The sequence below is a fragment of the Macaca thibetana genome, chromosome 17, assembly GCF_024542745.1.
Source record: "Macaca thibetana thibetana isolate TM-01 chromosome 17, ASM2454274v1, whole genome shotgun sequence".
NCBI classification, from domain to species: Eukaryota; Metazoa; Chordata; class Mammalia; order Primates; family Cercopithecidae; genus Macaca; species Macaca thibetana.
This window is the reverse complement of record NC_065594.1, coordinates 29,754,991-29,774,327: the sequence shown is the minus strand read 5'-3', so window position 1 is coordinate 29,774,327 and position 19,337 is coordinate 29,754,991. Positions and strand designations below refer to the sequence as shown.

The window sequence follows — 19,337 nt, the reverse complement described above, 5'->3', positions numbered from 1 at the left end:
ATTATGTGCTTGTCATTTTCATTTGTAGCAAAGTCTTCCTGAGAAAGTCAAGATCTCAATGAATATTGGAGATCCGGAGATGACAGAGCAGGGCTTAGAAACAAGAGGAACAGAATTAGTATTCATCTTGTATTAGGAAATGAAAGAAATCTTCCAAAAAGAACAAAACAAAAAAGACAAAAGAGAAAGTTAGCCTAAGCCTATCTCAAGGATTTGTTCATCAGGAAACTCCAGGCCTCTCAGTCTTACACTAGAGCTCGTGGGAGGAATCCTTACAATTACATTAGTTAAGATTTATTTTAAAAAGGGATTTATTCTGGCAGGATGTTGAGAAATCAGATGGACAATGATTAGCTGTTGCAGCTCTTCTAAGAAAAGCCACTGTATATGTGCTTATAAAACACATCCTGAACGCAGTAGACGCAGCAGTGATGAAATCCAGCATTGGCTTTGCTCATGATCAAACGAGCAATGTAGGAAGTGGATGGAGCCTGGCGACTCATTTTTTTTTTTTTTGCCTAAAATTCAGTGGAATAGTCAAATATTTTGAAAATTTTAATATAACACTGACAAGTCTCCAGTCCTTGTTCCTAAGTCTCCTTAGAAAATGTGTACATTGGGCCCATTTGGAGAACAAACTTACTGGACATGACTAGAAAATTAAGGATGGGTAGGACAGTCAGTCCAGCCCCCTGATTTTACAATTGAGGTCAGGCCACTTGTCAATGGTGGGTCTAGAAAGAGAACAAACATCTCCCAACTCCCAGTTCAGGGCTTTCTCCTTTATATCTCAGCTGCACCTAGTCCTGAAGTGCCTGCTCTCATTGAAGGCCCCAAGGACTCCAAGTAAGAGGAGACATAGCTTGTCCTTGCCTTTGGGCTGCTTACAATCTAATTGAGAAGCCAAGACCTGCACATGTGACAAACATAACAAAAATACAAGATACATTCTAAATGATGTGGAGAATGAAATGCAGAAATAATAACCAAGTTTCCCTCTGCCACAGTTTTCTTAATTGCCTTGGGGCCCTCCAGCTACAGAGTCCTGGCTATTCACTGCTTCCGGGAGGATGGTAGCAGATAAACTTAGTAATTGAATTTCTGAAAATTTTGTTTTAACTCATAGCAGAGGAAATGGTCTTGAAGGGCAAGTCTCTCTATTGCAAGAGCCAGGCTTTTGGAGACAGAAAAGGCTTTCTGAGCCAGAAAAGGCTGAAAACCTAGAGCAGAGGGTTCACACTGTGAACCGGAAGACGGAAGAACATGTGGGGCTGCAAGGGCAGCTTTTCCAGCTCAGATGCCAAGTCTGGCCTTCTGGTGGGAGGAAGACAACTGGAAGGAACCTGACAAAAATCTGTATGCCAGAAGGGTTCTGAGAAAGGATCATGGATAGAACCTCCCCTGGGCTGAGCCCTGCAGGCATTGGGATCCCTGAGAAGAGCAGGACTGTGTCTTCACTTATTAGGGGGTGAGGGCGGCAGCTCAAGATGAAGTTTAGCTCAATTATAGAGAAATAAAGCAGTACTGCTTTTATATCTGAGTTGGTGATGGAAAATTCATACTCTTTATAATAGGAGCTTCTTATAGGAGTTCTCAATGAAGAGCAGAAAGTGTTATAATCTAACAGATGGCGAGCCCTTCATCACACTGTCTAATAGAGAGACCTCCAACTTCCCAGTTCAGGCTATCTGTGGCCCTACATGTTTGAGCCTCACTCTCCTTGAGTCTGGGGCAATGAAATATTAAATATGGACTTGTAGAGAAAGCCCAGTTATCTCCATAATTGACAAAGGAAAGACTTCTTGTAACTATTCTTGTTACGAAAAGGAAAATCCTTCTAAGCACAGGCTGAACTGCTCAGTTTCGCTTCCTTTGTGTGCCAATAATAACGTCAGAAGATGTCAGGGTCAGGTCAAAATAAAAAGGGGAGTGAGAGCATGTGGAACATTCCTTCCCTTCCTGAATCAGGTGATGTACAAAATAGAAGTTTCACAAATGTGGAAGAAGGAGAGAAGGTTTCGAAAGAAGGAAGAATGATGGGATCATCTTATTTTGTAACCTTGAAAAGATATGACTTGACTTTTTACATCATATTTTTCAGCTACTTCCAACTTGTTATTCTATCAGGGGTTAAAGGCAGCAGTATGGATGTTGAATAAAGATAGAAACTCTACTGGAGTGGAACATATTTTCCATAAAGACAATTTTTATGACACTCTCATCCATGTCTGTGGGAGAGTGAAATGGCACCTTTGGAGAATACCCTAGCAATAGGGATCAAAAGCTTTAAAGAGTACACCTTTTACCCCAGCAATTCTGATTGTAGGAGTGTCTTCTAATAAGGAAGGATATGCACAAAGACCTATTACAAAGATGTTTTTTGGCAATGCTGTTTATAGTAGTGAAAAAGCAAATAAAACCTATAGGACCAACAATAGGGTACTGGTGAATAAAGTGCAGTGCAAAAATATAAGGGAATACTGTATGAATAATCAAACTACTATAGAAATGAGTTTCCTGGCATATAAAGATGTTTGCACTATAGTTAGAAAATTAGTCTATAAAACTAAATATACAATGCCATTTTCTAGTAAATTATTACCCCAAATTTTATATATCTACAGAAATATATGGATGCTCAAAAAAAAAAAATCCTATAAAGGCAGACACCAAATTATGTATAATGGTTGTTTCTGGATGGTAGGATTCTGGGTCGTCTTCTTTTTGCTAATCTGTATTCTCTGATTTTTCTGCAATGACTGTGTATTATTTGGGTAGCAAAACATTATTTTGAAATTAAGAAAAGCACCAGGCACATCAAGGTAAGGAGTAGTGGCAGTTATTCACTTTTGTTTCCTCTCTTGGGGGAAATCCTGACAATTCTGGTAGACCAGATATCCCTGAGGTACCACTTCAGCTTTTCAGGGAGGTAAAAAAAGTAGTAATGAGAAGTCTCCCTCCATTTTTCTTTCATATCCTGGACAGAAACCAACACTCTCTTTGGAGGTGAAGTCACACAACTAAAACTTACCTTTGAATCCAGAAGACGACACCGTATTTTTTTGGAAATGGATACCAGCATAGCAAAGCATCAAAGGAGTTATCTGGGTCATGTATTGTCCTTACCCTGTGATTTTCTGATGCATATCTTTGGTTATTGCTCTTTTCTTATCAACTGTCAGATAATTAACACTGCCTAGCTTTTCAGGTCCCCATTCAGAGGACTCTGAATATACAGGCCCCACACCATGAAATAACAATCTAATGGACTCACACGTTCAGCTTCAGTAGTTCCTTCATCTCAGAAGTTTCATTTGCCACTTTCATGGTCCAACAGGTAAGGCTGCTACCTGAAACCCCAAACACACACCTCTACCCTCTTCATAAGGGATATATCCTGTGTTTTAGAATAAACCACTCTCAGTGGGTAAACATAATCTTTTCTTTTCAATTATCAACTTAAAAACGCAAATATCAAGTGAAAAACTTTTTCATCCAGATATTAGGTGGATCCTAGAGCCTATAGGTTTTAAAAATTAGAACCCGAAAGTAAGAGATTCGGATAAGCCATGTGTATCGGGGATGATTTCAGAGCGAGCTTGCGTAACGAAGACATGGGCTAGCTCGGTGCTCCTCAAACTTCTGGTACATACAACTTACTGGCCTCGGGAGGCCTGGGATTCTGCATTTCTAACAAGCTCCTGGTGATCCCTGGACCACACTCTAAGCAGCAAGTTTTCCAATTTGGTGATTCTATATGCTCTACCAGGCCATTAACACCTTCCCCTGGGCAGCTGACAAAATGCGAAGCAAGTAGTATGCCCTGACCCACAACAGCTGGCATTCTGTGGCTCTGAGGCTATGGCTGAGCCACCACCTGAGTGGCTGCAAAACCCAGACCTGCCATAAATGACACACCCAGGCCTGTGGCCTATTAGTGTCACCTACCAGCTACATGCCAAATGGCCCCAGCCCTAGGAGGAGGGCCCAGGGACCTGACAAGTATCCCAAAGCCCCTCCACAGAAAACTTCAATGCCTGGGGTTGTGGGAAGAGCCACCAGCAGCAGGGCCCTCTCTCCACAGTTAGGGAAAGCTGGAGTGAGGGAAAAGAAACCTTAAGGGTGCTCTCCCATACACCTACAGAGACAGTAGCTATAAGCATACCGGATGCCCCATTCCTGGAATGCAATAGACACTACTGAGTAAAAGCTTTAATTCTGCAGTCACTTTGAAGGAAAAGCCACAAAAGAAGACAGACTGGATAAGGAAATCAGATTGATCTGTCCAGATGTACAGCATTTCAGTGGTTCCTCACTTGTTTCTACAGCCATGACCACACACTAAGATGGAACATGTTATCACTGACACCATCGACCAACACTCAGCCCCTCATGGAGAACCCGATCCAGGGCTGCAGACTCATTCCAGCTGTGCCACAGCTCACCCTGAATCTCCTTTGAGAACAGTTTTGTGAATAAACTTGACTGTTGTGCCAGGACATGGTCTTAAATGTAATAAAAATGGAAATAGTTCTTATTTGGGGTTCGTTGGCTGAAAGTTGCACACTCAAGTGCTTCCAGCTCTGTGGATGGTAGAGTAGAAATTCAAAACCCTATGATTTTCCCCCACTTGGAAATATGTACACCATCTCCCCAGTGCTTTCAGTTGTTTTATGTCAACTGCTGGGTTTATTACAGTATATCAAACAATCATTAGTATTACTAATAAGCCTTTTGGAAGCTAAGGAAGTAAAAAACTAATGAAAATAGGGGCAGACCTGAACTGAGACACTCAAGATATACAACTAACTCTAAGTGACTACATTCTAATTCAGAGAATACTGGTGATTTTTCTTTATGACACTTTTACTGCAGTAGGGTGTGAAGCTGGGGATGGAAGAGGTGGATGTTTGAGTCTTTTCACAGACCTGTGAACACTGCCAACTTCATGCTAATCACAAAATAAAGCAAGTTCAATAGCTAAAATTGTTCTTTATGAGAATTAAACAGATTTGAGTTTTGCTTAGATCTTATGGAATAAGACTCTGAAAGAATATTTGTTTTGAGAATTATAGGGAAAGTATTTTACACAGAAGAAAAAATGAAGACTAACATTTACAAATGGATAAAAGTTAAATTGGCTACTAGCATCTCTTCTGACACATTGATCTTCCTTTTCTGGAGATGTGATTTTAAAAAACTGGCTCTAAAATGAGCAAAATCTGTCAATAAGTTATCATCTTCTCTAATGAAAACAGAAAGAAAATAATAAATACTTCATTATCCCAAGTCTGAATTTAGCTCTTGGATATGGAGACACAGATCATACGTATTCACGTATTCCCCATTGGTGAGGAGTTCTACAGTATGTAATCATATCTTTTCCACGTGTTGCTTTCAAAGCTCCTACATTGGCTTATCACAAATATAATTGCTTAATTATATCACAATGAGCTCATCTTTCCCTCCAAAATGCTGAGGGGTTGCAAAAACGTGGCCAAGGCCAAAATCAAAACATTTATTGCATCAGTATCCTGAACTTGTAAGAAAATGTTGAAATGACTGAGAAACTAGAGGGAGAAGGCAGCATTTATGTGGAAAAAGACAGCTTTGAGAAAAGACAGTCTCAGGAAGGGATGAGATGTCTTCCCAGACAGAGCAGCGAAGCAGAACTGACAAGCCCCGGTGGTGATTCTAGACCAGCTACAGTGGCTTGTAATTAACCAAGACACCTGGACTTGCCTATTTGAAAAGCACCTGTGATCCACCTGACCCCTTTTCCCTCAATAAGAGTGTATCCAGGGGCCCCGAGCAGCAGCTGCGCCTAGTTGAGGCTGCTTTGAGGGCAGTTCAGACACGGCAACCCCAGGAAAGCAGCAGGGAGGATGTCAGCAGGGAGAGAGGCTATCTGAGTTACTGGAGGGACAGAGCAAGAAGCTGGAAAAAGAAGGTAGGGCCAAAATGGAAGTGGGCAGGAATCTGAGGCCCCAGTAGGTTGAAAAACAGTTTCAGTGCCTCACAGCCACCCATCATGCGTGCCTTTTTGCACAGCTTGGTACATGTTCCCAGGCTCAGATCAGCAGAGCACACTGTTCGTGGCCTTTTCTCCCTGACTTCCACAGTCACAGAGAATTCCTCAGGGAATTGTCAAGGGGCTAGGAGAAGTCCTCTATCACTTCACCCAATCTTTTACCATTTGTGCTTTCTGCTGTCTACAAAGCATTCCTGCCATCGCTGGCACTTCCTGAAGGTGCCAGATAAAGAGTTCATGACTATCCTGAGTTTTGAGGAGGAACAGTTTTAGAGGTAAAATTAGGAGGGAAAATAGAGAAGGTTCCTTCAGAACAGCCTCAAATAGGACTAGTTAGTTCTTTGACTATTTCCTATCGGCTTATTCTGGGGCTAGATATCCTCAAAAAATGTCATAGTTTCCTAAAAATATAATTTTTAAGTTCCTAATATCTTCTAAGAGTAATTCTCTAAGTATGATTATAATCTTAATTTGAATGGAAATATTCAATCACACATGATACAGATTTTATTAGCATTACCTGGCAGAGTTGATTTTTTTTTTCCTGGCATAATTATTGTTTTTCTTTTCTCTCATTTATAAATAATTTCCTCCCTTTTATTTACCCCGCATAAGAATGTAAATTGTACATAGTGGCTTGATGGTCTCACCAGGTTTCTGGAAAACAGGATTCTGGAAGTAAAAAGTAATCTTCCATAGCAAGTATTATGAGTTTTTGAGATCTCCTGAGTGCCAACAGTGTGTTTAGCCTTTCGGAAAACATTGAAAAAAAAAAAATAAAATAAAATAAAAATCCTGCCTTCCTTGTCAGTCTGAAAAAGGTAGATGATACAGTTGCAACTGGAAAATATTCACCCAGACAAAACCAAACCATCCATTAAAGAAGCCCCTCGGTCACGCCCCCCAGATCTGGACAGGGATAGAGGACAAGTCGGCGAAGTGCAGTTCCATGATCTGTGAGGTAGGGGAAAAGAGGGCGATGCCCAGCAGTCCCCATGCCTGCCCCTACCCTAGACCTGTGCAGTTCTGTGAGGGGAGGGAGGCAAAAAGCAGCTGCTGCCTTTTACCACAGTCTCTCTCCTGTGACCAACTTACAGGCAGCTCACAGTTCAGAGAAGCTCGGGTTGATTCTGGCCGTCCCTTGTTTTAGGATTTACACTACAGGCCACGAGACAGGATGCCCAGGCCTCCAGATTTTTATTCTGGGTCAAAAAGAGAGCAAAGAGAAAAGGTGTAAGTGCCTCAGTACTTCCCTGCTTCTTTCTTTCCTCCTCCTTCCTTCCATCTCTTTGTAGAGGAGTTTCTTGGAAATTCATATTTCAGCCTCCTAGAGCTTCTGGAAGGGCCCTTAAAGGCTTTCCAGCCCAATCATCTTATTTACAGAGGAGGAAACGAAGGCCCAGAGAGGGCGAATGACCCAAGAGCCCGTGGCTAATTCATGGTGGAACTGGGACTAGAACTCAGGACACCTAACCACGCCACCACTCTTAGACCTTACACTTAGTGATAACTTTTCTTTTTCTCCCATGCGGCAGCTGGCATGAGGAAGCAGCCCCCTGCATTTTGAGGAAAAAGACAACAACTAAATAAAACGGTGCTCTCTGGAGGGAGGTCTCATTACAATCCCTAGTAATGAAAACTCAGCTGTGGACAAACAGGCCACAAGGTCGATGCTCCTGCTAGCTCACCCCAAGGAAGCATTTCCGCGCCTGTGAACTCAGGAACAAACGGGTAAAAAGCATCATGTGAATGTTGAGTAAGAACCACTTGCAGACGCAGAAAAATCCACTTTGTAATAGTGAATGATTAGAATTAACTCTCAATTCCCAACAGGAATCAGGAATCATTCAAAAGCCACTGAGTCGAGAGAGGCTGACAGCTGTGGCAGAGTGACAGTGAGATGCAGGAGCTGCTCCCAGGATGTCACACTGGGACTGGGATGATGCAGCTGTAGGGCAGGGGCAGCCCGGGACCCTTCTGGACACAGAAAGTGCCACCCCAAGTCTCGACTGTGACTGGGAGAGGCCCTGCAACTAAATCATTCAGGATAAATAACAAAGTCACTACCCTTCTCTCCACTCAGACCCCTGTGATTATGTAGTTTGTGGGGAAACATTATTTTAAAAATCTACTTAGAAAATATATTTTTTTCTTATTGTAGCATTGTCAAATTGATACTTTAAAGGATTTAAGACTTTAGGTTTTAAAATTGTTTCCAAATCTTTTCAGAAAGTCAACTATGTTACTCTTCACTGACTGCTCCAGGAGCCTTCCCCTGAAAGTGGGTGGGGCCAGGATTTATGCTCCTGGCTGGGAGGAGGGGCAGGCCAGGCACCCTGCTGGTGCTGAGGCAGGGACAGTCAACCCTCCCCGCTTCCCCCAACCCGCCCCGTCCCGGTATCCACTCTCCCTTTCTTCCTTATTAATGGAACCATAGCATGTGACAATGTAAACAAAGAAAACATAACATTTTTCAGACTCCCTTGTAACTAGGGATAAACATGTGACCAAGATCTGGCCAATAGAGATAAAAATTACTGGGTATAGTCTCTGAAAAAATTCCTTAAAAAGTGGGGATGGTTCAGCTGGCAGGTACCTTCTCCCTTCCCCTTTCCTTTTTCCTGCCCAGAACAAGGATGTGATGGCTGGGGTGGAGGCAGCCATGTTATAACATGACAAGCCTGAGGAAGGAAGCCAAAAGCTGAGAACCGTGTAGCCAGATGACGGAAGGAGCTTCTGCACCAGACCTACACTGCCTCCTTGGACTTTTTTTTTTTTCCTTTTTCTTAAGTATTAGAGGAAAACTAATCCCTACTTGTTTAACCATCATTTCCCACCATTATTTGTAGTCAAATACATTTCCTAACTGAAACACATATACACACTTACTCACGAAGAGGCCCCAACACTGAAGAGTGAGGCAGGAACCACCAAACATTTAAAGTAGAAAAGAAGAGCAATAGCAGGGTATTGATCCCAGCTGAACTAATAGAAATTCCAACTCAGAGACTGCAATTAAAATAATGGAGAGGAAAACATCTCAAACCAAATTACCAGTTTTGATAACTACAGAGGTGTTGTGGTGTGACCCAGAGGACTGATTTGTGAGTAACAATTTGAGCTAAGGCTTAACACAAGTATTTTAGAAAAATCATTCTGAAAACAAATGTAGCCTCTGGGCAAAACTGAGTGGAATGAAAATGGTGGCACAGAGAGAGAGGGTTCAACTGAGCTTTCTCTGGTTTTACAAATGCAGGAGCTTTGGGGAATGAGTGCAAATCTCTGAAGCATTATTCTCATTATTACTAATGGTTCTTAATAACTAAGGGGCAACATTCGGTCTCCAATTGGCTGAACTGACCAGAAATTGCTCATTGCAGTTATAGTAATAATGAAATATAATTTGACACTAAATTACAAATCCAGATATAAAACTATCTGCTCAGTCTGTTATTGCAAAGGAAAACTAAGCCAGAACATCAATAAATAGAATAATCCAATTAAGTGTCTCTCCATTTGGGAACTATTTAGAATTGAGAGTTTAACAGGCTAGTGAGATAGGGCAAAACAATTTAGTATTTACTGATTTAAACAATCAGGGCTTTTATTATAAGACAATTACTTTTGTTAATTTAAAATAAGTATTCAATCAATCTGAATGGCTTTGGTCATTTATGTAGTAATCTTAATCACTCTCAATTCTTTCTAGTTATGAGGCATAATTTCTCACAGCACATTTACCTGGACTTTAATATTAAATATAAGCACCTTTTAAATAACTAGAGTGTCTTTGTAAACATATTCCTGATCATTTTGTGCCGCATATAATAACCACCTATAAGCCAGGAATTACAAATACAGGATGATGGATTAATAAAAATGTCCGTATTCCTTTTAGCCACATTTAAGTAGAAAAGTGATAGCTAAATTCCCTAATTATAACCTACATCGGTTACACACACTGATATATATGTATATCGATGTACATATGTATTGGCATGTATAACTAATGTAGGTTATAATTAGGGAATTTAGCTATCACTTTTCCACTTTAGCTATAACTGTTCCAACTGTTAACACACTTTGCAGGATTTTGCCAGAGATAGATGTTCCCTCCATTGGAGAGGGAAGGGTATTTGCCTGCAGATGCAGACATGCAAGGGAAGAGATTTTGCAAGAGATGAGCTGGAGCAACCGCAGGGATCCAGGAATTATGCTCTGAGCTTTCTGTTTGCCTGAGGGTAGCAGGTATCTGATAGATGTTTGTTCAATGAAAGTGCTACCTCAGATTCTTCAGAGATGATGTTCCTAGAAGCATCCACAAGTAGCTGATAAAGCCCAGGTTACATCCTCAAGGCTGAATTTCTGTATGATCAGATTCTCTGGGAAAAGCCTCCGCTTCCAGAGTTACAGCATTCTGTACCACATTCTTTGGCAAGGATGCCTTTGGTTATTCATACCTACTATAAAACCATGTACACACATGGCCTCTATGGTACTGACCTCTCCGGGGACTGTTAGACAATGCTGAAGGATGTTTAAACGATACTTACTGCTGGTGGAGGACAGGTGGCTGTAGTCGGACCTGAAACACAAGACCTCAGTGTTAGTAGAATTCTTTATCCAAATGATTTATTCAAGCCAGAATTTTAAACAGTCAGTGGTAAGTAGCATTTAACTGGTAAAGAAATGTCACCAATTAAGAACTGTAGTGCCAAGGCTCATTTTATGCAAAACAAAGTTATGTCTGAATTTGAAAGCAAAACTTTAAAGGAACTTTAGAATTTTGGGGGCCCTCATATGAGTTCTGCCAATTCCTCTGATGGGGTTTGGAAGAAGCCATTTAAAGGTTTAGCAAAAATTTTGAATGGTTATTTTTCTGGGGAGAAGTCCCAAAGTTTTCAACAGACTCATCACTCGCAGATTCCCTCAAAAGGTTACTGCAAATGAGCACCCTTCAAATGTTCGCACCACACCATGGGGAAATGTTCTTAGTTGACTTAAGCAGAGGATACCAGTGCGAGGAGAGAGGGAACCTCAGCTTTGAAGGTTTCCGCATTCAAGGTGGGGCTGACCACCAGGAAACAAAGGCACAATGATATTTCCACTGATTTCAGTTCCATCTGAGAAGAAAGCCTGCTGGATATTAGAGTAACAGGATGTGAACTGTGATAGGGAAAGGGAAAAGGCAGGCTAAGGCTGGAGTGAAATCGCCCTTTCAGTTTCTACGCTGAGGAATCAGCTGCTGGCATTCAGCCTCTGTAACAGTGAGGCTGTAGCCAAGGATCTGCTTAATCTCTAGTAAGTTTCTGCCCTACTTCTGTAGCTGTTAAGACTTTCCTCTCTGGCAACAAGTTTGATATGGAAGCTATTTATTTTTTTCCCCTAGTGTCCCAAAGTCATTCTCAGTAGGAAATTAATCACTTTAGCACGTAGGGATTTATTCTGCCATGGAAGTTATGGGATGTAGTTATGCAAATAAACTGCTTAATTATGTTTAATTTTATAGATATACATTTCTTTTATCTCCTTAGTCTCCTGTTGCCTTTCTTAAATCATCCAATTTTCACTCCACTGAACTTCTTGCCACATTTAAAAAAGTACATGCAAAACTTTTTTTAAAAATCATAAGCAGCATGCCTCTTACTGGTTAAAATAACCTACATCACTCAAAATGCTGCATTGATTTATTGGTTGAGGAACAAAATGGAAGAAAACAACATGTGGTTTTCACTTTTGCAAATGAAATATTTTAGTAGTCATGGAATCAATGAATTTTAAAACTGGAAAGAATAACAACTACCAACATTTTGCATATCCCTTTATATATTGTAAACTGCATTCATATATATAGAGAGAGATATATATATATAAAATTCAATTTTTTATTTTATTGACTAGGAAATTAAAGTGATACTATCTGTACAGAGACCAAGAGGTGAGCAATGATTAGTGACTGAAGTGAGTGTGCAGGGTGGGTGGAAAGGAAGGAGTCCAAAGGCAGAATGGATTGACTGGCTAGCACATGGTGACATACTGGCTAAGGGAGACAACAGAGAGGGGAGGGTCAAGGATTAGTAACGTTCTGAAGCCCAGGATTTGTAACCCAGTACTGGTGCATTAAATTCTTTCTGGAACCACTCAGGACATAAACTTTTGAACAATACTTGGAAATGTAATTATATATAAACTGAGTGACTGTTCAGCAAACATCCACTGTGGTAGATGCAACAGGAAAGCAACTCGATTACAATAAAATCATCTTGAGATGGACAGACTTTAAAGAAATGTCATGACTATTCAAATACAACACACAATAAGAATGCGCGATATTTCTATTTCTTTTATTCTTTAAAATGTGTATTTTCAGCTAGGATTTTCCAAATTCTCTTGAAGCAGATGGGATTCACATATGCATACATTTTAAAGATCTGCATACAGATGGATATGTATGTAGAATGAAATTTACACTGGAAACATAGTTCAAGAATCTTAAAGTGCAACAGTATTTTAGTGTCTTAGGACAGGTGCTGGCATAACTGATGCCCCTCTATGAGTCCCTCCATATTTCTAGACTAAGGGCACCACCGGGTTGGGCCTGCCAAATGGTCAGCCTTCTGACAATCACACTGATCCTGCTCCAGTTCCCTCCACATACAGCAGCCAATCTTTGCCAAGGATAAATCTGATCATGTCTCTCTCTGGATGAAATTCAAGCTCACTAGTGTAAAACACAAACCCCTCTCTCTGTGATGGATGGCCCGGCTCTGCAGTCCAACTTTCACCTCAGTCCACTGTCACAACAGAAACACACAGAGAGTCACCTACAGCCTCCCACTGCTCTCCAGCCTCTGATCCTCAGTATATGCAATTTGTACACAGTTGCCATAATGACAGAGACACAATTTTGAATTGCTCTTTTCACTTGATACCATCATAACATGCTGCTACACATTTCCTGTAATTATCATTTTAAATTGAGTAATATACTATAATTTATTCAACCCTTTTGTTGGCTAAATGATCGTTCCTGGTTGTTCACCTTTACAAAACATACAGTAATGAGGTATTTATGAATATAGCTTTATATTTATTTTCTTTTCCTTAGAAAAATTATCATGGGTGGAAATATAGACTGAGTTGAAGTAAAAATACTTTTATAGCTCTTAAAATATATTCCAAATAACCTCAAAAGCTTATTTACTAGAAATACTGCCAGGAAAGACAAACTACAAAGCTTGAAACAATTTTGCACAAAATAAATAGGTTCAAACCATTTCAGAGAATAACCAGGTATTTGATTAGGGTTCTCTGGACGAGTCTGTACTCCCCCAGTGTTTTTTAGGCACGAAGGAACAGCAGTAGGGTACCTGCCTTGAGATTTCTGTTTATTGGTCTCACATCAGAAGAATTTAGTTAGCTGGCTATGCACAAGACATTCAACCCTGCCAGAATGAAGCATGAAAGGTGAATTTAGAATGAAAAATTTATACATGATATAGAGCAGACTAATACAAGAATTATGTACATTCACACACCTGACAAATATAGACACATTTCCAAATGTTATTTAGTATTTGTGCCAATAATGAACAGAAAGTTAGATGCAGTCCCTTGACTATATTAATTACATTATTACATGTAGGGATTATATAGAGGTTCTGTACTTAAAACAGTTTAGCCTATCAGACAGCAGCCTAGCTACCAAATGATATACTACATACATATAGAATACCTTCCTAAATTATTTTCCAGGAAAATCATGGCATCAGAATTGATCTTGGCATTCCTGTAAAATTGATCTTGATGTTTCTGTAAAACATCAGTTCAATGCATCATGGACCTCATCTGTTAACCCTCGTTGCACTGAATTAAATTTAGTGTTAACTAGCTCTACCTTAAATACAAAGATAACAAAGTACTAACAAATGATCTGGTCTTCTATACAGCATTTCCTCTTTCATCTTTTTAAAAGACCTGTCCCATTTAAAAATTCACCCCACCTATTCTTTTCCACCCACCTATTTAAAGTCTAGACCCCTGATTTTTTGTTACGTCTTAAGTCACAGCGAAGTATCAGTTGGAGGTCCTCCAAAGAAACAGGGCATGGTATGGCCCTACATGTTCAGAAGCTCAGCAACAGCTGAGATGGAAGTGGAAGTTTATTAATGCCAGACCAAACTATTGAATGAAAATAATCCATCACATGCAAAAGAGTGGCTTACATGCCAAATCTTGAAGGCATCACTAATGAAACAGTCATTATAAAGCATTGGCTTTTATTTGGGTTTATAAGGAACTGGCTGTCCTTCTATTTAAGGGATTCTGTTTCTTAAGATAGTTTACCACCATCAGCAGTCGACTTGCCAATTTTTGCTATAACGAAAAGTACATAAGAGCACAAGGCTTCTTTCAAGTGGATTTGGAAAATGGGAGTTTCAAAATGACATCAATTGCTACAGAAGAATACTAGTTTGCTTTTAGTCTTGGCTTGTATTAAGTAGGTGAGACAGCAACAGCAGCATTTCAAGCAAAAGAAAATGTCTGAGCAGAAAACAAGAATTAATTACAGATCAAACAGCTCCTGGAGAGGCAACTTCACTAGGTGGGAAGCACACTGGAGATCCAGACTTCAATTCATGCCTCTAACGAGCCATGTGCCCTCTGAGTCTCCATTTCCTCATCTGTAAAATATAATTATTAGAATACCGAGGCATGCCCTGTAGTCTCTCAGATGTTCTGAATGATCAAATTACTTAAGGTATTTAAAAGCAACAGAGGATCTATTGTGATGAGTTTGAAAAACATATGGACTTGAGTTCACCATTTTTATTATATAAAACTCTATAACAATAATAATACAGTATGATGAGAAATAATCATGTCCTAAGGGTTCTAGACACTGAACAGGCACTAGGATTCTAGGCACTGAACAGGCACTGTTCTAGGGGCTTTAAATATATACGCTCATTTAATCCTCACACCAACCCTAGGAGGTAGGTACTACTGTCATCATCCCCATTGTACAGAAGAGGAAACTGAGAGCAGAGAGAGGTTAAGTCACTGGATCAAGGTTTCACAGTCCCTAAGTAGAGGAGCCAGAATTTGAAAGAGCAGGCTGGCTCTTGGGACTAACTTTCAAAGTGGCCAACACAGCCACCGGCAGTGGGATGCATGAAGTTTCTCAGAACTGTTTCTTCCATCATGCCGCTGAAACGATGGATAATCAGCTTAAGCAATACCCTGACAGCTCTTGTTTCTGTGTTTTGTTCCCACCCCCTTACCCCAAATTTTGATGATCCTAACTATCCACTATCTCTCTCTGCCTGACCCTAGGTAGTTGAGCATTGCTGCGAGAAAATAAATAACTAGGGGAACCTGTACCTCTATAAATACGTAATTGCAAATTTCAACTGGGCACCCGCTCAACATTGCCCCAAACAACTATTCAAATCTCCTTTCTCCTCAGATGGTGGAGGGCTGTATTTACACCAAAGAGAAACCCCATCTTGCCTGCCCTTTTAATTGCAGGAGGGGATGTCCTGCCTCCTACCTAAAGCCATCCATTCCCGTGAGGTCTGAAGTCCATCTGCCTCCACTTTTTCAGAATGCTGACACTACAGGACCAGAAGCAGTGGCTCACATCTATAATCTTAGTGCTTTGGGAGGCCAAGGTGGAAGGATTGCTTGAGGCCAGGAGTTTAAGACAGTTTCTGAGCAACATAGCAGGACCTTGTGTTTATAAAAATTAAAAAAAAAAAATTAGCTGGGCATGGTGTCAGTGGTGCAGGCCTGTAATCCCAGCTGCTCAGGAGGCAGAGGTGGGAGGATCACTTGAGCCTTGGAGTTTGAGGTTGCAGTGAGCCATGATTCCACCAATGCACGCCAGCCTGGTGACAGAGAGACCCTGTGTGTTTTTAAAAAAAAAAAAAAAAAAAAAAAAAAAAAAAAAAAAAAAAAAGCAAGCAAGCAAGCCAACATTACAGATGATCATCTTTTCTCCTCCTTCTCCTTTCCCTTTCTATAGAATCCTTTCTATCACACTGATTGCTCAATTAGCGCCTATGTTTAGGAAATCTTTCTTCACCCCAGTCTCCCTTTTAGATGCTGCCTCTTTTTGCTTCTCCTTTTTCCAGACAAAGGAATTCACCTGCCTCCTCTTCTTCACCTTCTACTGCCTTCTAGAGCCACTCTAATCTGGCTCCTATCTCCACCACCCCACTGTGAAATACCACTCTTCCTTCACTTCATCATCTCCATTTAAAAAAGACATTTAGCTTTCCTCATCTTCATCCGTTTCTCAGTAGCAGAGTTGATCTCTCCTTCCTTTCTCAAAAACTCAAACCTCCCTTGGCTTCAATGATTCATATTCTTCCCTCTTTGACCTCATGTCTACTCTTTCTCAGGCTCCTTTATCAGCTCGTTCTCATTGACTGGGCATTTAAATGTAGTTTCTCAAGGCTGGTCTTAAAGAGCAGCTGCTGCACAGAGTTGTTGAAGGATTCCAGGAGTCCATGAAATACATAAAGGCTTAGAACTGCAGGTGGCACATACTAAATGCTAAGAAAGTGCTTGCTGTTACCTTCAGTTGATTTCGTCTCTCCCAGGGCTTCCATTGCCATTTTTAGGTAAATAGTTCCCAACTGCAACGTCATCACGCGGACCTCCCTACTGAGTTCCAGACACATATACCCAACTGCTGATTCATCATCTTTACTTGGATGTCTCGCAACACTTCAGACACAGTGTGTTGAAAATGAAATGTCTCAGACCTTGCCCAAACTTGGTTTGGAAGAGATCACCAGCTACTTTGAGAATCTGATTAAAGAAAATAAGTTTCTTCTCATACAAATTCATGAAGCACATCATTTGCATACAACGTGAAGCAATTCATGGACCCCAAATTAAGGATCACTGCCTTAGCTGATGTGTCACTTGAGCTGAGTCCTGAAAGAAGAGTAGAGTTTCACCTGGCAGACAGGCATGTCAGGTGGGAAGGGCAGAGCTGGCAAAGAGGGCAGCCTGACAAAGGCGAGGAAACAGAAAAACCTGTCAGATGTGGCTAGATACAAGGTGCACAGAAGGACCTGCTGAGAAACAAGGCCAGGGAGGGAAGAAGGGACTCCATAGCAGGAGCCAGGGCATACAAACCACGTTAAATTCCTTGCATTTGTAGATAACAGAGCCATAAAAGTTTGAAAAGGAGAGACATGATCAGATTTGCATTTTAAAAATACTAATGATAGCAAACACTTACTGTTTTCTATGTGCTTTCTACACAATCTCTGTGAAAACTGGATAGGGTCAGGGGTGGGGGCAAGCTCCAGAAAATAGGGAAACGATGAACAGCTTTTTGATAACTGAAATTCAAGGGCTCTATGAATATACGGAAAACACAAAACTAATGAGCATACATTGAAACGCATGCTATTTTACCTTTAGTTTAAGGATGCTAGTGATACAGTAAGAATTTCTGTTTTTTTTGAGATGGAGTTTCGTTCTTGTTGCCCAAGCTGGAGTGCAATGGTGTGATCTCGGCTCATGGCAACCTCTGCCTCCTGGGTTCAAGCGATTCTCCTGCCTCAGCCTCCCGAATAGCTGGAATTACAGGCATGTGCCACCACGCCCGACTAATTCTGTATTTTTTTTTTAGTAGAGACGAGAGTTCTCCATGTTGGCCAGGCTGGTCTCGAACTCCCAACCTCAGGTGATCTGCCCACCTCAGCCTTCCAATGTGCTGGGATTACAGGCGTGAGCCATGGCGCCCGGCCAAGAATTCTTTAAACAATTCTGTCCTGTTACAACTACACATTTTAGTGACAGAGGCTGAGAACAGAAGCTCTGGTGTCAGCAGGAGTGGCGAGCCCCTCCCAGGAGGCCTGGCAGCTGTCATGCTGATGTCCAGATCCTGGGGCGATATCACCCCCTGGGTCAGGACTTCCTCTCCCTTCTCTAAGACAGAGCCCTTGAAAACAACATCAGTTTTAGGTGAGCTCTGCAAATTGAAAATGAATAGACTAGTGAACGCTTTATTTAACGCGGCTACAAATAAGCTGGTTAATTTTGCTTTGTTTCTTCTATTCATAGTCCAGCTAACTAGTGGCAGAAAAAAAAAAAAGCCAATAATCTTCAATTAAAGTTGATACATGCCACTTATACAAAGAGTGGGAAGAAGAAAGGGAGTTTAGCATTTAGCATCAGGTTACTCCACCAGATTATAATTGGGTGCTGTAAAGAGCTATGAATGAGTTTAGATAACAGAGAAAGCCCATTGCTGGGTGAATGCCCTAGGGAGTAAAGTCCCACATTTGGGCTAGGAGTGGTGGGGCAGGAGGGGCTGTGTCGGGAGCTTTGCCGGGGTTGGGTTAGAACTCTGGGTCGATTGCGGGCCTAGATTCTCTACCTGCCCTCACAGGGTTGCCAAATCCTGAGATTAGTCTAAAACCTCTCCGACCTTTCAGGAATGAGGCTTTCTGCAGTCTGGGCAGCTCCCGCCCTCCCCCAGGATTACTCCAGATAGGAAAAGACATCCTTTCCTCCTGGGTCAGTACCGGTGGCCTGGATGTGGTGCTGACTCTGCACAGGAAAGTCCTTTAGATATAGGGGCTGCCTGGAAGCCTTTATAATGACATTCATCTCCTAAAAGGCATTTTGTCTTTTGTTCCGCTCAGGAAAACAGTGTTTGGAGACTAACTAATTAGTCTCCAAAGGTTTGAGCTCATTGTTTGAGTCCGCTGAAGCGAAGAGAATATTAAAAAAAAAAAAAAGAAAAGAAAAAAAAGGCAGGGCTAGATCCTAATCTTAACACCATCTCCATCCCGCCGGTACAACAGGCCAACGGTTCCGGCTGGGACAGGTGCACTTAGAGGTGACGAAGTTCGGCGGGACTGGAGGAGTCGAGGAAGGGGACTCGGCAGCACAGATTAAAGTCCCACGATGAAGCCATATAACGAGAAATGCCATCCTCCTAGCCGACTTCGGAAAGACTTTAGGTGCGGGTGTCCCACCCTGCTTTTCCTCCTCTCCCCATCTCCAGGGCCGGACTCCAGGGTGCTCCGGAGCTACAGGAGGAAAGTCCCCGAGGAAGGAGGAAACAAGTGCAAGAGCATCTCCTGTCTCTAGCGATGCTGACAAGGGCTCTTTGCATCCGCCTGGCGCTCTGCATCGCCTCACCGGATGGGTGGGCTTGCACTGAACCTTGAGCCCTTCCACTTTCCTTCCCCCGGGTGGGGCCCGCCCTGCCGAGGGCAGCCACGGATCGCTCGGCCCGCCTGGGAGGCAGCGGAGGATCCGGCAGGAGAAGCCC

General features: G+C 41.7%; 2 protein-coding genes across 2 annotated transcripts in view; both read right to left on the bottom strand.

Annotated features, from left to right (window-relative positions):
* Nucleotides 1-19,337, bottom strand: part of LOC126940470 (peptidyl-prolyl cis-trans isomerase NIMA-interacting 4-like) — a 1,058,238-nt gene that overhangs the window by 872,619 nt on the left and 166,282 nt on the right. The window lies entirely within an intron of this gene.
* Nucleotides 1-19,337, bottom strand: part of FAM124A (family with sequence similarity 124 member A) — a 61,071-nt gene that overhangs the window by 41,386 nt on the left and 348 nt on the right. Inside the window, exon 2 of the mRNA XM_050766314.1 lies at nt 10,585-10,616. Within this exon, the coding sequence (XP_050622271.1) occupies nt 10,585-10,616 (32 nt within the window). The remainder of the gene's footprint in view (nt 1-10,584; nt 10,617-19,337) is intronic.